We start from the raw sequence: 18176 nt of genomic DNA, 5'->3' as shown, positions 1-18176 counted from the left end.
TATTTCTGAAAATTGTTTTCGGATTATATTCAAACAATATTTTATGTTTTCATTGTATCTAGATTAAGAATTTTGAATTCTAAAGTACAATAGTAGTTATACAAAAAAAATTAATATAAAACATGTTCATAAATAAATTAATAATAATTTATTATCACCTAATATTTAATGGATAATTACAACAAGTTTTATAATTTATAAATATAATATCAATTACACTTTAAACAATTATTTAAGTTAGAATTCAATTTCAGAATTTGCTACTAAACATGTATCTGAACACACAAAATATAACTCTATTTTCATTGAATCTCTTGTTTTCAAATTTCTTTTTTTTTAGATTTCATACCAAACAAGTCCTCAATTCTCAAGTTGAACGGAAAAAAAATTCAGTTTAACTTGAATCGAACCTGTGTGGATAAATATAACATAGAACCAGAAGACCTATTATTATCTCGTCTCCATTTTTACGTTTCCAACCACAACCACAAAATCCTTCAATCTCTCTCTTGCTCACTTCACCTTCACCACGCCATCTCTCGTCAAACTCACTTCATTGTCCTAGCCTTTCACCTCGCCATCGCTCATCACCTTGCTCCATTGTCATCCTAGTTGCGATCACCATCGCCATAGTTGTTACTTGCCATCACGTTCTCCCAGTTATCTCCAAGGAACTCGATTCATCATAGGCCCTACGCTTTATCCCTTTCTCAACCCTCATACTTCCCTCTCTCGTTCTCTCCAGCCAACAATAGTTGTCTACCATCGATCTCTCTCATTCATCACAACACCTAACCCAATGGACCCAATCCGACTCAACTCGATAAATGAGCATTGAGTTGGATCCCCGAATCGGAGAACTAACCAATCCAAAATTTTAAGTCGGTTTCAAAAATACCTCTAACTCGATCCAACCTGACCTATGTATACTCCTAATTAGAGAAAAAAGCATCCTAATGTCATATTTAAAATTTTTCAAATTTCTCAAGTACATTAACAGGACACGTACAAACAAGTCGGACACACTCAAAAATCAACCCAAGAAAGCTAAAGACATTATATACAAACACATATGTATTGAGCTCAACACTTGTGTTACTATAACCAACTCTAAAATCCATTCAAGGACAGGAAGCAAAAAAAGAAAATCATGAAGGGTCCGTGCCGCTCCCTACTCTACTATTAAAAAAATTATATTGATACTCCCAGCAAGGCGAACGACACACAAGGCACATTGATCATCTGTTCAACTTCAATCTTTGACTTTGGAGAATCTTCTTGTGGAGAGTTTGAAATCTCTTCCCAAAGAGGATTTCATCCATATAATATCAAGATACAAACTTGAGGAGGGAGAGAAATATGAAACGTTTTCATTCCAATGATCATTTGCACAAATTATCCCTAGTGGTTCATTCTGCAAGGATCACCACTGGGTTATATTGATTTGCTTTCTTTTTGCCTAAAAAAAGAAGAGGAAAAATTGAAGATATATGATCATTTGAGAAGTTCTTTTGTAGAAGAAAAGATCGTTTGGAAAGGAGTTGAAAACTTGAACGCCAGGGAAAAAGATGAACAAGAACTCTTTCATGCTTGTATCAGTAACTATAAATGGAAATAAGTTGATACATTTGCATTTATCTGAATAGAATTTCTCAAATCATTTCCTTGTACAAGGAAATGAATATCGACTAAAAGAAAACTTATTCAGCAAAAGATTAGGATTTCTAACCTATTTCAATGAGAGCTTCCACACTTCTCTCACGTTAGACGAACCATCAGCAACTTCTGCAATCAGTTTGGAAACCATTTCACCTGTAAGGGCAGAAGACAAACAGTTAATTAAAGACATAATTCCCTTCAAAATGGCATTCGTCTTAAATCAGCCAATGACCCACACCACATTCATAACTCATGATACTTTAGGTTAGCAATGTGTGGAACTACTTATGAAAGAGTCTCCGATGGATGTTCCCACAACCATATCAAATTTGTTTCAACTTAGTTAGTTCTTCATCCAATCGGGAACTATATCGGTGTTTTTAAAAGCTCAAAGCACAATAAAACACAATTTTCTTTTGAGGCTTAAGTGCAAGAAATAATAATAATAATTATTATTATTATTACTAAAAATAAAGAAATTTAAAAAAAAAAAAAACCTTAAACACAAATTTTGTATTAGGCTGAGTAAGTTATTTTTTTCTAGTTAATAAAGAAGGATAAACTCTAACTATTATTAATTTTTAAAAATAATGAAAAAGCCCCAAGACCCAAGGCTCTGGACTTGGGACTTTACAAAAGGCGCTCACCTTATTTTGTGCACGTCGCCTGCGCCTAGGCGCACACCCGAGAGAGCTTTTTAAAACACTACGTATAATGTTTAAGCATAATTTTAACAGGAACTGTGAAAGACCAGCTTACCTTCTTTTTCTAACACAGAGAGAAAGCGCCGGGTTCCTCCTCCCACTCCAAAGTAATGTTTCTTTCCAGCCAGGTATACAACTCCATGAGGACGGCTCAAGCACTATTATAGAGTGTTCAAAACTACATTACATAATGATGCAATAATAGAAATACAACATTTCATAAAAAAAAAATAATAATAATACAAAATTAGATGGACATCTGTATAAGTTCTACCTGTGTGATAAGCTTATAGAGAGTTTTAAGTGTAGAAAGAGAATAAACTGTCTCCGCCATTAAAACAATGTCATAGCCATCAAAACTTCCACTTAGCTCTTCCTCGTTGTCAGACGCAAAAGGAAGAATTTTATGCATTTCACTCCAATCACCAGCAAAGTAACGAAATGCTGATCCAGCATCAGATTCTGTTGGATTAATTGACAAAGTTTCATCCTTTTTTGAAAGGTTTGCAGCGACATTCGGGATGGTAAGACATCTCAAGACTTCGGCATTGAAATCCTGGAAATGTACAGCAGCTGCATCCTAACGAGAGGGCAAAGGTAGTGTTAAGGAATGTTAAAAACCATAGATATTATCAAGCATTTGATCTGCGAATTTAAAATGAAACAAAACAGAAGAATAAATATACCTTCAGGCATGCATAAATACCAGGAAGACCATGACCACATCCAAGCTGAAAGCATTGAGGCAAAGTTAATGAGGATGAGAAATAGATTTTTATGTTTGTCAAGAAGAAACTTCATTTTACAGTATATTGGAAAGAATGCAACACAATATGGGCATCAAAAGATCCTTACTAACAAACATCAGGAAAAAGAAACAATCCCGTACTCAAAAACTAGGGAAATTAAACACACAAAATAGTCCAGTTCCTTGCATGTTAGAATTTGATTAAAATCTCATTGCAATAAAAGAACAAATAATGCATATAAGAAGATCATATTAAGACCTAGAACACTGTTCTAATACATAAATATTTCATCAGCAATTTTTTATGCAGATTTTACTGATTGCATAAAAACTGGGAGTCAAACACGAACATAAACTTCATTGTAGAAAATGATAAGGCTGATAATTCGGCTTGAATATGAAATTTTCATAATCATCAACGAAAGTTCAATTAGTAGCAAGTCATCAACACAGTAAATATGATAATGATATTAGCATGAAGATATTAAAATCTTTTGCCTGCAAAATAAACCTCTTTGTTAATTGTGCCATTCACAAAAAAATGGATAGAAATGTCCTGCTTCAAAACAGACATAAATCTCTGATAAGAAATCTTAAATAAATCTAACAATCTAATCCAATCAGTCAGAAGTAGCAGGAGCAAAAGTACGATAAGTAATTGTCATCTCTGATGATTGGTTCTGAGGCTTAAATAATAGACATAGAAGAATGCTATAACCAGCCTATCCACATGAACGAACAAAACACACTTAAGAACATTGTTTAGCATGCAGATAAGTTTGTCTACAATCTTCGGACGGTATAGAATCACCTGAATATCAGGATGCCCACCTCTAAAACTCGCTTCCCAGAAAATGACAAATGCCCATCTTCAACCTCCCCACAAAGAGCTTTGATAAGATCCAATGCACCTTCCCATAACTTAAGTCCCCCTACAACCCACAAAAGACATGCATTCATAATCATGTATGTTACCATAATTCAGATACATAATTTTCCAACAGGAGAACCAAAGATCTGAGAGAGAGCAGAGGAACCAGGGAATTACTAATTAAATACTCGATTACCTTCATATTTACCAGGAACTAAATCAGAGTTGGACAAGGAGAAAACCTCCTGAGTGCTGACCCGTCCCTAAAGAAGTTAAAAGGATTAACAGCACTAAGTACATTTCTATACTTTGAAGTTTGGACAGAAAATTTGTAGATAACAAAGCTAGAAAAGTCAGAAAAGACAACTCTTGCAACTTTCTTTCCAAGTGAAAAAGCCACATTGTTAAATGTAACTTAAGTTCTCCCTTTCATATCCGAACTCAAAGTTTAGGCCCGGTTGGATGATGATTCCATATTAATTTTTTTATTTTTAAAAGTTATCCTGCCAATTTCTTTAGTATGTTTCTCAAGTTGTTTAGAAACGCAATTGAATTCTTACCAAAATTTAAAAAACGAAAACTACTTTTTATTGTATTCAAAACTCTGCTTAGAATTAGTATTGGTATAACAAGTGAGTAACAAAACAAATAATTATTATTATGAACAGAACACCATTACCTAACCAGGTTTCCAGTTATCCTCACAAATTACTTCCTCCTCTCTGACTCTACCCAAAAAACATAAACAAGAATCTTTACCTTAAGCATGGTAAGTCCACCGACGCTAACTGGCTCCACATTGTATTTGACAGAAGATGAAACCTACAACAGTAAATCACTCGGACACTGAAATTTTTACAAAATTACACCCGTACACAAACCGTAATCATGTTCAAAACCAAATATTCCATCGAGATAAAAAGTAATCGAATGAAATAGTTGAATACGAAAATTGAAAAGGAAACCCAAGGAAGAACAAAGTTACGCGAAATGATACCTCAGAAGAAAGAACTTCGAGGGTAGGAGGTGGAGGTGGAAGAGGAGGCTGTTGAGAGTCGAGAAAGCCCAGGGAGAGACCTAGATTATGCTTCTCATCTTCCGCTGATCCAAACAACCGAAAGTTTTCGAAAGCTGGACTCTAGAGTTCCGTAAAATGGTGAGAAAATTCCAAAAGAAAACGATTGCAATCATCAAAGCTAGAGAAGTGAGATCATTTGAGATGAATTAAAGTTTCTTTTAGCTTACCGAAGAGTTTGCCGCCATCGCCGGTTGCTCGCCTGAGAGCTCCTCCGCTCCACGGCGGAACAGAGCTTTCTTCTGCTAGTTCTAGTTCGAGTGAGAGGGTTCAAGCCCTCAAGGGTTCTTAAGATGGTAGTGGTACGGTATTTCCTTGGCAAAATAAATAAATACTTAATACCTCGAGTTTAAAAAAAGGACATAAATGAATATAAAGGTATAATTAAGAAATGCTTAAAAAAATTAAAAGTCAGTATATATACTAAGATTCACCTTCGATGGCTCAATTATAAGAATTTATCTCTTAAAAATATATGTGAATGAAGACATATCACGATGAAATGATTTTTTGGAAGTAATTCAAGACAGCAAGGATGGTGTTTCCATGTCGCACAACCCGAGATTAACCGAGGCCAATAGGTATCGAAATCGAAATCTGAATCATGGGTTCAGGACGTTACAAAATAAATAAACCAACTTTAAGAAATAATAGATTAAGACTATTTTTTTTATTATTATTATCTTAATTCTACCTTCTCATGGGAAAATTTAAACCTTTATTGATCTTCCTATGTCATCTCCCATTTAGGGACATAGGGAAAAAAAAAAAGGAAAGAGATTGATTGGATTTCTCTTGCTTAGACATAAAGAGTCTCCTGCGATCGACTATTAGCTTAGTGGTAGAGTGTGTCCCTAATAATTGTGTCATATGTAGACTGTGAGGGTTCTCAGTGGTTCAGTTAGAGGGATTGTTCAATGTGCTCATCAGCATCCGACAGTAAGATATGGATCATCCAAGGCACATTAGTATGTCGTGTTTCTCCCATTTAAACATGTTTTTTAAACCAAACTTCTATTTAATAGAATAGATGGGACGATTCAAATACCTTATGTGAGTTGAGTTAGGATCATTGTTTAATTTATTTGGTTCAAAAGAAGAAATAGGGGTTATATATCTAGGTAAATTAATGGTTTGAACTTCCCATTTCCTTCTTATCCAAGTTTAGTTTTAAGATTAAATAATATATTTTTTTTAATTTGATATTTGTGTCTATTTAATCATAAAAAAATCAATATTTGTCATATTTCAAACCTTATCGACATTTAACCAAATTTGATATTTAATTTGGCTAAAGCACTTTTACTTTTTATCTATACGGCTAGGTTGTATTGGAATTTATGAGGAGTTTTGTTTTTAATACAATAATTGAGGGTATGGAATTTCCAATTTTGAACTTCCATTCTAAATGGAAGTAGTACATGTGAAAATAGATTGATCAAACTTTCGAGTATTTTTGTCCTTTTACAGTCAAATTAGAATTTTGTTTATGTTTTGAGATGAATTAAATGATTCTTTTAAGTCTAAGAGTTAAAATAAATAAATAAATAAAAATAAAAACAAAAACTTAAGAGTAGTAAAAGTATAATTGAAACTAGTTTAATAGTTCTAATTAATTTTAATGTTTTAAGTGATAAAGATCGGTTGAAGTTGGGCTTGATTTTGTATTGCACTTTCAATTATTCTTGGAACGAGTGAGTTTCTTTTTTCTTTTAATTTTTTATGGAATGTGTTGTGCTTTGAACTAGGTATTTTAAGTATTTATCCTTAAAAGACTTGTTTTGAGTCTGTAAATTCTTCATCTCTAGAAATCTTTTAATTTCATTTGTGAGTATGTTACCATTTGCCTATTATGTGGTTGTTGTCTCTCTAGATCACATATATATTATTTGATGGATATATATTAAAAGTTTAAGATTTAAATTTGTGTTTGGATATACAAAATAGTTAATAATTGTGTTTGCTTTTTTTAAAATAAAATGTTTATTATTATTCAAAAAGCCCCAAAGGCAAAATTTGTACAGATGTCCTTTTGGACTTTAAAATTTGAATTTCCAATCGACTTTAAGATTTATAGATCTTGCAATCTTTGTGATTAGATCAAGAGCTTCATTACATTTGCGATGGCATAAATTAAATGAAATGAAATCAAAACCTTGGAAAATTTGTAGGATGATCCATTTTTTGGGTTCAAAATGTCAAATGACCCATTTTTAAAAAATAATGTCAATTGACCCTCTACTGACATCATCGCCATACCAAATTACATAAATTGCCCTCACAAGTGCCTCACAAGGTAAGTCTCGCTCTCATCTGATTAAACACACTCGCTCTCACTTGAAATTCCCTGGTTTAATGTGATTGCTCGTCAGTGTACGAATGATTTGACAATTTTCACGACGAAAGCCTCAAATCAATAATACCTAAACACAATACAATGGTGATTACTTTAAACTTTAAACTCCATTTCAACGATGATTTTCCCTGGTTTTCGATGGTGTTTTGTTGAACGGAGATTTTTCGAACGAGGATTTCCAAGACGAGGCTTTTTCAGAACGGAACAGGTTTTTCATAAAGGTGTTTAATTATTTTGAGTCTGTTTAATTATTTTTGCTGTGTTATTTTTGGAAAGGTAGTATTACAAAATTTTGTATTGGGAGAGAGAGAGCGAGAGATAGAACGGGAGTGAGAAAGAGCAAGAGTAAGAGAGAGTGTGAGATGAAGAGAGAGCGGGATTAAGAGAGAAAGCGAGATTAAGAGAGAGAGCGAGACTACGAGAGAGAGTGAGATTAAGAGAGAACGAGATTAAGAGATAGCGAGAGTACACTTCAATTGCTTGTACAACTTAATGACAAATGTTCTCTTTCTTTGTAGGATGACAGAAAAGTGTCTACTTATTCGATATGGAGGTGATTGGGATGAGAATAAAAGTTCGTATATTGGGGGACAATTGACAAGAATCATTGTGCTTGTTTCATTGAAGTATGAAGAACTTAAATCTCAAATTTACAGGGTTACAAATGTCAGTTCTTCAGAGTTTGATCTTATACTAAGAATTAAATATAAGCTTGAATATGAAGCCCCTCCACAATACATAAGGAATGATGATGATGTTCGCTTCCTTCTTTTCCGAGAAGACCTTAGTAGACTTCAGTTATCTGTAACGCGAAAATCGAATCAGGACGAAAATATTAGAATGGGGTTTGGAAATGTGAGTTATGATGATATGACTGTGGACAGACAATACGAGGAATCATCTCAATTTCGTCAGAAAGAGGATGATATTCCATTGTCTACCAACACTGTACCATCAACATTATCACTAGACAACGACCGCACTAATCCAGCAAGATTGAATTCAGAAATGGGCGGTACTTCAATTGTTGGTCATGAGAGACCACCTAGATTCGATTATATGGATTGTGGTCATCCAGAGCAAAGTTGTGGTTCTTTAGTGGATGTTAATGAGCAACCAACGGGATTGAATGAAATGGGTCGTGATCATGGAGATGTGCGTCGTTCTACAACAACTTCAGTGGTTCTTCAAGAGTTCTTCGAGATGTATATTTATCAACAACTTTCTTCTTACGAGTAGTTCTTCGAGATTCCTACATAAACAGATAACAAAAAGTTACTCATCAAGAAATATAAAAATATAAACAAAGATTACTGATCAATAAATTACTCACCAGTGTAACTCCTTCTATGGTCATAACAATACTAGAAGTGTCGGCCTCTAGGATGTCAAACATGTCGGCCTCTGTATGTGGCATGGTGAGTAAGGCAGACATGCCAGCCTCTGTCTGTGGGATGTCGGCCTCTATAGGTTCGACGTCAGTTGGTGATGTTGTGGTGGTATCAAGCTCTAGAGGAAGATTGAGAGTAGGTGAAATGGTGGTATTTTGAGGCTCTATAAAGGGGATGGGAGTATTAGAGGCAGTCACATTAGTGGTATTGGGATCCCGAGATGGGATAGGAGACCTTGTCGTCTCCTCATTCACTATGGAACCCTTCAATTAATAAATTAAAATGATGAGTTCACGAACACATAAAAGCTAAACACGTGAAGACATAAAATGATAGTAAATGCAAACCTTGCACATAGACTGCAACAGTGACAGGATAACCAACAATTATCCTTTCATGTCTGTCATGTTTTCCTCCATATTGGATACACGACCATCTAAACTCGATATGCGACCATCCAACCTCGATAGTGAGCTGTCAATATTCCGTAGGTACACTTAAATAGAATCGTCGGGATTGGCTCCTTCCCTACGGGCAGCACACTCGAGACATTCCTCATCCATAGATCGCTCTCTATGAGAGTCCGCAAGATGGACATCAGGTGGGTTCAACTCGTCCTCATCGTGTACGTCCTCCACCACATCATGGAACATATCATCATTAGGTGTGTATGTCCCTCCTTCCACCCTTCTACATTCAGCATCCTCGTGCTCAGAATGCTCGTGTTCATCCCCTCCCTCTATTCTTCCACATTAATCATTATCATCTCCACGATGATCATCACCGTCACTTTCACTTTCAGAACTACCCCTACTACTCAACCTATTGCCACTTCCAGCACTATCATTATCGGCACCTAGATCAAATTAGGACGTCTGTCCACTGGGGTATCCCAAAACTCCCTCTCAACGTCTGTCATGACAATGCTCTCTTTAACCTTTATCTGCATTAACAACCCAGTAAATTGGTTAGTGTCAAATTAACAACCAAATAAACATATTATGCATAGAGTAAACGTACATTGTTAGACTCAAATATCTCTCTCTCGAGTACTTTGAAGGACATTGAGTGGAAGCATGACCATCGTAATATGCAAGGCAAAGCTACCTTGCTCCTTCGCTCCCCAATGTTCCCAACTATCGACGCAATTAGGATCTTGTACGTCCACACCTAAACAAAATTTAACATATATTAAGGACAATAGTAATGTTAAATCAAACAACATGAGTATTGTATTAAAAATAAAGAAATCAAACAACATGATTATTGTAGTAAGAGTACTTCACAACGTAATTTTTATTTCCTTTCACCTTCGTCTTGTATATACTACTCTTATCATTCAACACAGTCTTTAGGGCATCAAGTGTCCTCTCCCAAATAATGGTACCCCAATCAAGATTGTTGTAGTACTCTATGTTTTGAACGTCTTTAAAACGTTTAAGGTCCACTGCATTTTTCTGTTTGCTCTTTCCCATCATTGCAAACCTTAGTATAGTAGACTACTGTGATCTTCACAGCATCCTTATCATTTTCAAACTCCAACTCCTTGTAGTTTTCTTCAAGTAGACAGACATGTAAGGTGTTCTACGTTACTCGATTACCAAAATATTTGATTGCAAGTTCATACGAGGATTGCTCATTCTAATCAACTCATGTTGGGGATCGCCACAAACCAATTATCAACAAAAAATCATCCTGCGAAAAAGTGACAACCTTTCCACAAATAGAGAATGACATTGAGTCAGATCTCGTCCTCTTCACTTCTCTCAGCAACATATCATGGATAATTGGGCTGTTAAACACTATGTCAACGTCTACAAATCGCCCAAAAAGTGTTCTCTTGAACATGTCTAATTGCCTTGGGGTAAGCTTCTCCTTCACAATATTGTTTGCATTAGCAATGTAGGCCAAGCTCGTTACTTGACCGGGAAATCGGTTGGCTACGGGTATTTTGAAACGTGTTGCCATCTTAAATCACTCCTGCATGAAATAAATATTCAATCAGTAAACTCCTTCAGAAAAAAATATAGCATCGCTCTCGCTGGTATCGTATCGCTCTTTTCGGTATCGCTCTCTCTAGTGTCGCTTTCTCTGGTATCACTCTTTCTGGTGTCGCTCTCTCTAGTAACTCTCACTTATCTCACTCACATTCTCTCTTTTTACTTGTCTTCAACCACATAACACATCGAAAACCAGAAAAACAAACAAAAGAACCATAGGTTCACAGTATTGCTAAACCCAGAACGACCTACCCTTTCTGGTGTCGCTCTCTCTAGTATCACTCTACTGATTTCACTCTCACTTATCTCGCTCACAAACTATTTTTACTCATCTTCAATCATAGAACACATCGAAAACCAAAAAAAAAAAAAACAAAAAACCATAGGTTCACAGTATTTCTAAACCCATAACCACCCACAAAGCCCCATTACCGATCAGTTTAAGACATTTTCAGGCACAGATTGAAAGATTTACCGATCAGATTCGATTTTTCAACGACAGTGGAATCGTTTACAAGACAAAATGATGGATTCTAAAGAGTTTTTAGTTTATGAGCGATACGAAGTTGTTAGCCTTGGAAAATTTGAATGAAGAGTTTTTAGTTTTGGTTGGTTTTCAGGAAAAAGGTAAGAAGATGAAGAGGTCAGGATAATTTATGTAATTTGGTATGACGATGATATCAGCAGAGGGTCAATTGACATTATCTTTTAAAAATGGGTCATTTAAAATTTTGGACCCAAAAAATTGATCATCCGTACAAATTTCCCCAAAATCGTCTACCAACATTCTGATATCTTTAATCCAACAATCAGCAAAGGTCAACCAAATCCCTTCATCATCAATCATGTTAATGGCCTGTAAACAATCAGCCTCAACAATCAAATTAGGGTAATATTGGCTAGAGGTGAAGCAAATTCCTTCACGAATTGCAAGAATTTCAGCTAAAGAGAGATCAAAATTTAACTCTGAGGAACAGGTAGCAACACCAACGATGGTTCATTTCAAATTTCTAATAATTACACCAAGATCGGTTGATGGAGATCCTGAAATTTAGATAGCATCTACATTCAATTTATAGAAACCTGAACGAGGTAAAATCCAATTATGAGATTGCTTTGATGGTTTTATTATATTCAATCTTTTATTTTTTGTTGAAGAATTTAGGAATTCATCATAATATTCCAATATCCATATCTCTCTCACATTGTAAGGAGGAATCGATTTCCTGTAACATAGATAGTTCTTCTTCTTGTTCCACATTGCTCAACAAGCAATAGCTATAATATTCATTTCTTCTATTTTACAAGATGAGTTAAGAGTTATCCATCTATCTCTGAAGCTGTCACTAAAGTCTTCATGAATCAAAGAAGTTGAAATCGTGTTTCAAATTAGCTTTGGTATTTGGCATTTAAACAAAGCATGGTTTGTCGATTGAACTTTAATATTGCAATCCAGGAAAATAGGTGAAATATCTATTCCTCTTCTCTGTAGATTTAAATTTGCAGGGATTATATCATGAATTGCTCTCGAACAAAAAAAAAATGATTTTCATTGGGCTTGAGAGATTCCAAAGTTTTGTCCAAATGTGTTCATAATATTGCTACTAGGTGATGCATTAATCATTTTGCAATTCACATAAGGCTTATAACCATTACGAACTGTATAATTTTCTCTTTTTTTTCCCCTCAAAATGTCATGTCCATCTATCTTGGATATTCTTATTTATAGGGATACTTTGAATTATATCTACATCATCTTCTTGAAAGTTTACCCTGAGTTTGTCCCTAGGCCATTGTCTCTCATTATTCAAGAAGTCAGAAACTAAAATTTCATTAAAAACTGAATTTATTGTAATAGGTTTAAAAGTGAAACATCTAGGAATCCAGGGATCTTTGAAAATTTTAGTTGAATTGCCATTACCCACTCGATATCTAAGGCCTAATAGTATAATTTCTCTGCCTAAAGAATACTTTCTATAAAAATGAAGTTGTGATCCAATTTTGGATCCATTATACTGCAGTTTTGGTAATATATACTCTTCATCACATTTACCACTAAAGAATTGAGGTTGATTAGAAGCCTCCACACCTGTTTGGCAACTAATGCTTGATTGAAACCAACTAGATCTGTGAAATTTAATCCTCTCAATGCTTTAGGAAGAGACGATGCTTTCCAACTCTTCCAATGCATTCTCTTATTTTCCTCTGTAGAGCCCCACCAAAATCTTGCAAAACTTTTTGTCATCACAAAGCTTCTTTGGAATTTGAAATAGACTCATTGCATATGTAGGTAAAGCTTGCCCCACTCTCTTGATAAGAACTTCTACTAGCTACTTTCAAAGATAACATAGTGCAAAAGAGGAGAAAGTAAAATATCCTCACATTTTCTATTCACCAGGTGAGGCCACATATATACAACCTAAAATTGAGAAATAAAAGGAATCTAAACCAAATACAAACTAATTGGCAACTTGCAAATCTAAACCAAATACAGACTAATTAGCACCTTGCAAATTTACAACAAATTTAAATTAACTAGTTCTAATAGCTATTGACAAAAATGATTTATTCCAACCTTGAACCACATTCCATATTTTATCTAGGATATATTGAAAGTCCTTTGACTTATTCCTTGATAATGATGAAGGAAGCCCTAGGTAGAAACCAAGATCATCTCTTCTTTTAATTTCCAGTATGTTACTTAAAAAGTCACCTCAATCTTTGCCAATATCTGGTGAAAATATCATAATTGGTTTTATGAAATTAATACTTTCTCCGGAAGCAGCTTCATAGAGATTCAAGGTATGGGTATCTCTACCTAATACAACATAAGTCTGAAGCCCTTGACAAGCTCAAGGAGTATAAGGCTAAAGTTGAAAACTTGTTAGGTAAGAAGATAAAAACACTACGATCTGATCGTGGTGGAGAGTATATGGACCTTCAATTCAAAAACTATATGATAAAACATGGGATTGCATCCTAACTCTTGGCCCCTAGTACACCTCAATAGAATGGTGTATCAGAAAGGAGAAACAAAACCTCAATAGAATGGTGTATCAGAAAGGAGAAACAAAACCTTGTTGTGGTGGAGAGTATATGGACCTCCAATTCCAAAACTATATGATAGAACATGGGATTGCATCCCAACTCTCGGCCCCTGGTACACCTCAGCAGAATGGTGTATCAGAAAGGAGAAATAGAACCTTATTGGACATGGTTCAGTCTATGATGAGGGGTTTTGCAGTGGAGACTGCATACTATATCCTGAACAATGTTCCCTTGAAAAATGTTTCTAAAACACCTTTTAAGTTGTGGAGAGACCGTGAAGGTAGTTTACGCCACTTCAGAATTTGGAACTGTCTAGCACATGTGCTAGTGACTAACCCAAAGAAGTTAGAACTGCGTTCGAAGGTTTGCCTCTTTGTAGGCTACCTCAAGGAAACGAGAGGTGGATACTTCTATGATCCAAGTGAGAACAAAGTGTTTGTTTCTACAAATGCTATCTTCTTGGAAGAAGACCACACGAGGGATCATAAGCCATAGAATAAGTTCATTTTGTGTGAGATTTCAAGTGAGACTGAAACTATTGAGAGTTCAACAAGAGTTATTGAACAGGCCGACAGATTAACAAGAGTTGTTGAGGTCAAAACATCTAGTCAACCAGTTTAGGAGTTGAGACTGCCTCAACGTAGTGGGAGGGTTATGAACCCACCAGATCGCTACATGGGTTTGACTGAAGCCCAAAACGTCATTTCGAATGATGAGGTCGAGGATCCATTGTTTTTTAAGAAAGCAATGGAAGATGTTGACAAAGATGAATGGGTTAAAGCCATGAACCAGGAAATGGAGTCTATGTACTTCAATAACGTATAGGAGCTTGTTGATCCACCTGATGGGGTAAGACCTATTGAGTGTAAGTGGATCTATAAGCGAAATAGAGGTGTAGATGGAAAGGTGCAAACCTTTAAGGCTCGACTCGTGGCAAAGGGTTATACCCAAGTTGAGGGAGTTGACTATGAGGAAACTTTCTCACCTGTTGTCATGCTCGAGTCTGTTAGGATTCTCCTGTCCATAGCCACATTTTATGATTATGAAATATGGCAAATGGACGTCAAGACTGCTGATAGCTCGTAGAAATACAAGCTATTGTAGCCTTTTACTTAGAATTATAAGGGTTAATAAGTAGAATATGCATTAATAATACCAAGGATTCATGTGGAAAAGTGAGCTTGCGTCAATCAACACTGAAAATCCTCACAAACCTTATATCATGTGTTATTATGCATTAAAGTGTATTTTTGCAGCCATTGTAGGAATCGATCGCCCACGTTGATCCTAGACCATCGCAAAGTTGATCGCACGCGTTGATCCTAGAACATCGCAAAGTTGATCGCACGCGTTGATCCTAGAACATCGCAAAGTTGATCGCTTGCGTTGATCCAAGACCATCGCAAAGTTGATTGCATGTGTTGATCTTTATGAAGACCAATTCATCGCATGAAATGCTGCAACTACAGAACGATAGACATGATAAGAGGACAATCGCAAGGTGGTTGGAATGCGTTGATACTTCAAGAAGAAACAAGCATGAACATATACCTTGGGAGTATCAACAAGATAAGATGATGTTGACATTACCCATACCAAAAAAAGGTAGCAGTGAGGCAGAACACAATCATGAACGTTGTCGGCGTTTAAGCTCTATAAATAGCACCTTGGACCTTCATTTCAAAGCATCCGAGCTTTTGCCTTAAGGCAGATGCTTGCGATCACATATGAGAACATGAGGAAAATTTTCTTTGAGGATTCTTTACCTCCACAACCCATTCCGAGTGACGACCGAAGTTTTCGTCGGAGATAGAGCTCGAGAGCGACTTCTCCATCATCCATCGATGGTGCCATCAGCAGCCTTGATGCATTTCGGATGAAAAGCAAGAGATTGTTTTCATCTAGCCTTCCATTTCTCCTCTTGTCTCTGTATTGTATTATATCTTGGCTTAAGACATTAATACATTTTGTAATCAATGCATATCTTAATTCCTTCAACGCCATCTTCTCATCTTCTTCATCTTTATCATCGTTTAGTTATCAAAGACGGTCGCATACTCGATCGTGTAGCCTAGAGATAGGACGCATGTAGCAACCCACCGAGAGGTGTGCGTTGTGCGAGTATAGTGAGTTAATCCTCTTCACTTGGTCTAAGGCTGTAGCAACACTTGTCTATGGGTTGTTGTAATGTTTGTCTTTGAGCTGATTAGCCAACACTAACATCCTGAGAGGGTGAGTAGTGGAACACATTAAAGCAAAGTATGCATTGTTCCTAGAGATAGGCACGATCTTATGCTCTATGCAACCATGCATTATAGAGATATAAGCATGCGGCTAGCCACCGAGAGGTGCGCGATGCGTTAGTGTGGTGAGCTGGGATTACTCGGGCGACCTAACATAATGAACATTATTATGCGTTAACGACTGCTACATCTCTATCAATTCTCATAGTTAAACTTTCATTGCTCAATCTGTTTAGTTAGGAGTAGGAGTAGCGCATAATCCTTTACTTTTATCTTTTTACTTTTATTCATTGCCTTAAAAACATTACTTTACAAACATTGAGTTACAAGTCCTTGTGTTCGACCTTGAATCATCCCGAGAAACTTGCGTTCTCATTATACTTGGCGAGAAAGCGAGAAAACTTGTGGCAGGAACGTATGGTCATCGCATACATGTATTCATGTATGTACCAGTATGTATTCATGTATGTACCAATATCTGTATCTGTATATTTTTTCAACGAATTTGAAGAAGCTATTTATAGGCGAGGCCTCGGCTCTTTGAATTTGTGGTCCCCACTGTATAGTTATGGTAGTTCCTGAAATGGCGGAATGGAAAATTCCTTCTGTTACGCAATCAACCCGTCAGAAATGCACAACTGAAAGTTGTACATTTGTTAGAATCTTCCGCAAATGCGTTGCTCTTCACATCTTCCATCTATCGCCACATGTGGTGTTGTTTTTTTATTACCGCATGCGGTTAAAATTGCATTGATCGCTAGAGCTCTTGATCGATTGTCGCATGCGCCATCATTGCGTTGATCATTTCCTCGTTCTTGATTGATGGGCGCAATGCTACGTAGATGCGTTGTTCACTGTATCTTTAAACCATGAACACATGCGGTGACTGATTTCCTGCAAACAGAAACTGAAACATTCTATTCTACCATCGCAATGGTGTTAGTAGGTGTCTTGACGACATTTTATAATTTTCGCATTTCTTAGCCAATTTCTATACTATCGACGCAACTTTCCTTTCTTTTAGCCGCAACATCTAAATAAAACAGTATAAATAACTTGTATTTCTACAAGTTATCACACCCCCAAATTTAGATATATGCTTGTCCTCAAGCATATCTTCAACTAAGGCAATATCGCTCAATTCTTATCCTCAATTTTGCGTCGATTGGTTGCTCTAAATGCTCCACCTAGGCAACATTACTTAACAATGCAATTTCCTTCTATCCTTTAATAATTCATAAACATGCCCTACTTTATTCTTTTATACAACAAATCTCTATTAAAAAAATTCTCTTCTTGTTTTGAAAAGAATGTTTACCTCTTCATGCAAAAACAACTTGGTGCGTCTGTATACGGTGGTCTAGTTTGCGGTATTTTATTAGAGACTGTTGATCATGGTTACACCCTTCGTTTTGGCTTGTTCCCACGGGTGTCATGCGAACATCCAACTACGGTTGTGTGCCAATCTCAACTTCAACTCTTGATTTTCAGCTAAGTTTAACTTTCTCTGGTCAGAGGAGTTGTCTCTTACATTCTTTTATTTTTCTCTCATTTTTTTTCTCTTTTCATATTGCGTCGTTCTTGGAAACCGACCTTCATTTTGGCTTGCTCCCACAGGTGTCATGCGAACATTCCTTTCATGACTTAACTCTTATCAGGTTGGGATTTTGATTTTCTCTTGCGCTGATATTGGAGTTTGTATGAAAAATTTTTATGTTTTATTTTATTTTATTTTATATATATATATATTTTTTTTACAATGAACGCATTTTCTAGACCATCGCAAAGTTGATCGCATGTATTAGAGTTTGTATGATTTTCCCTTGCGCTAACGTTGATCCTAGAACATCGCATGCGTTGATCCTAGACCATCGCAAAGTTGATCACATGCATTGATCTTCATGAAGACCAGTTCGTTGCATGAAATGCTGCAATTACATAACGATAGCCATGATAAGAGAACGATCACAAGGTGGGTGGAATGTGTTGATACTTCAAGAAGAAACAAGCATGAACACATACCTTGGGAGTATCAACAAGATAAGATGATGTTGACATTGCCCATACCGCGACAAAAGTAG

General features: G+C 36.0%; 1 protein-coding gene across 2 annotated transcripts; it reads right to left on the bottom strand.

Moving 5' to 3' along the window:
* Nucleotides 1-936: 936 nt before the first annotated feature.
* On the bottom strand, nt 937-5402 carry LOC120078548 (Putative methyltransferase family protein). Of its 2 annotated transcripts, none has more exons than XM_039032861.2 (10): nt 5228-5402; nt 4980-5120; nt 4742-4804; nt 4179-4245; nt 3943-4043; nt 3050-3094; nt 2638-2943; nt 2419-2521; nt 1730-1812; nt 937-1459 (listed from the first exon to the last, which is right to left on the bottom strand). In XM_039032861.2, exons 1-9 carry the CDS (start codon nt 5243-5245, stop codon nt 1730-1732), a joined length of 927 nt encoding a protein of 308 aa, XP_038888789.1. In that variant the 5' UTR covers nt 5246-5402; the 3' UTR covers nt 937-1459. The 2 variants fall into 2 exon arrangements, with proteins under 2 accessions (XP_038888789.1, XP_038888856.1); XM_039032928.2 differs by having other exon boundaries at nt 937-1414; nt 5228-5380.
* Between the last annotated feature and the right edge of the window lie 12774 nt (nt 5403-18176).

This window comes from Benincasa hispida, chromosome 1 (assembly GCF_027475165.1).
Source record: "Benincasa hispida cultivar pf3 chromosome 1, pf3_genome.v1.1, whole genome shotgun sequence".
NCBI classification, from domain to species: Eukaryota; Viridiplantae; Streptophyta; class Magnoliopsida; order Cucurbitales; family Cucurbitaceae; genus Benincasa; species Benincasa hispida.
The sequence above is the reverse complement of the archived record's forward strand: the minus strand, read 5'-3'. Positions and strand labels throughout refer to the sequence as shown.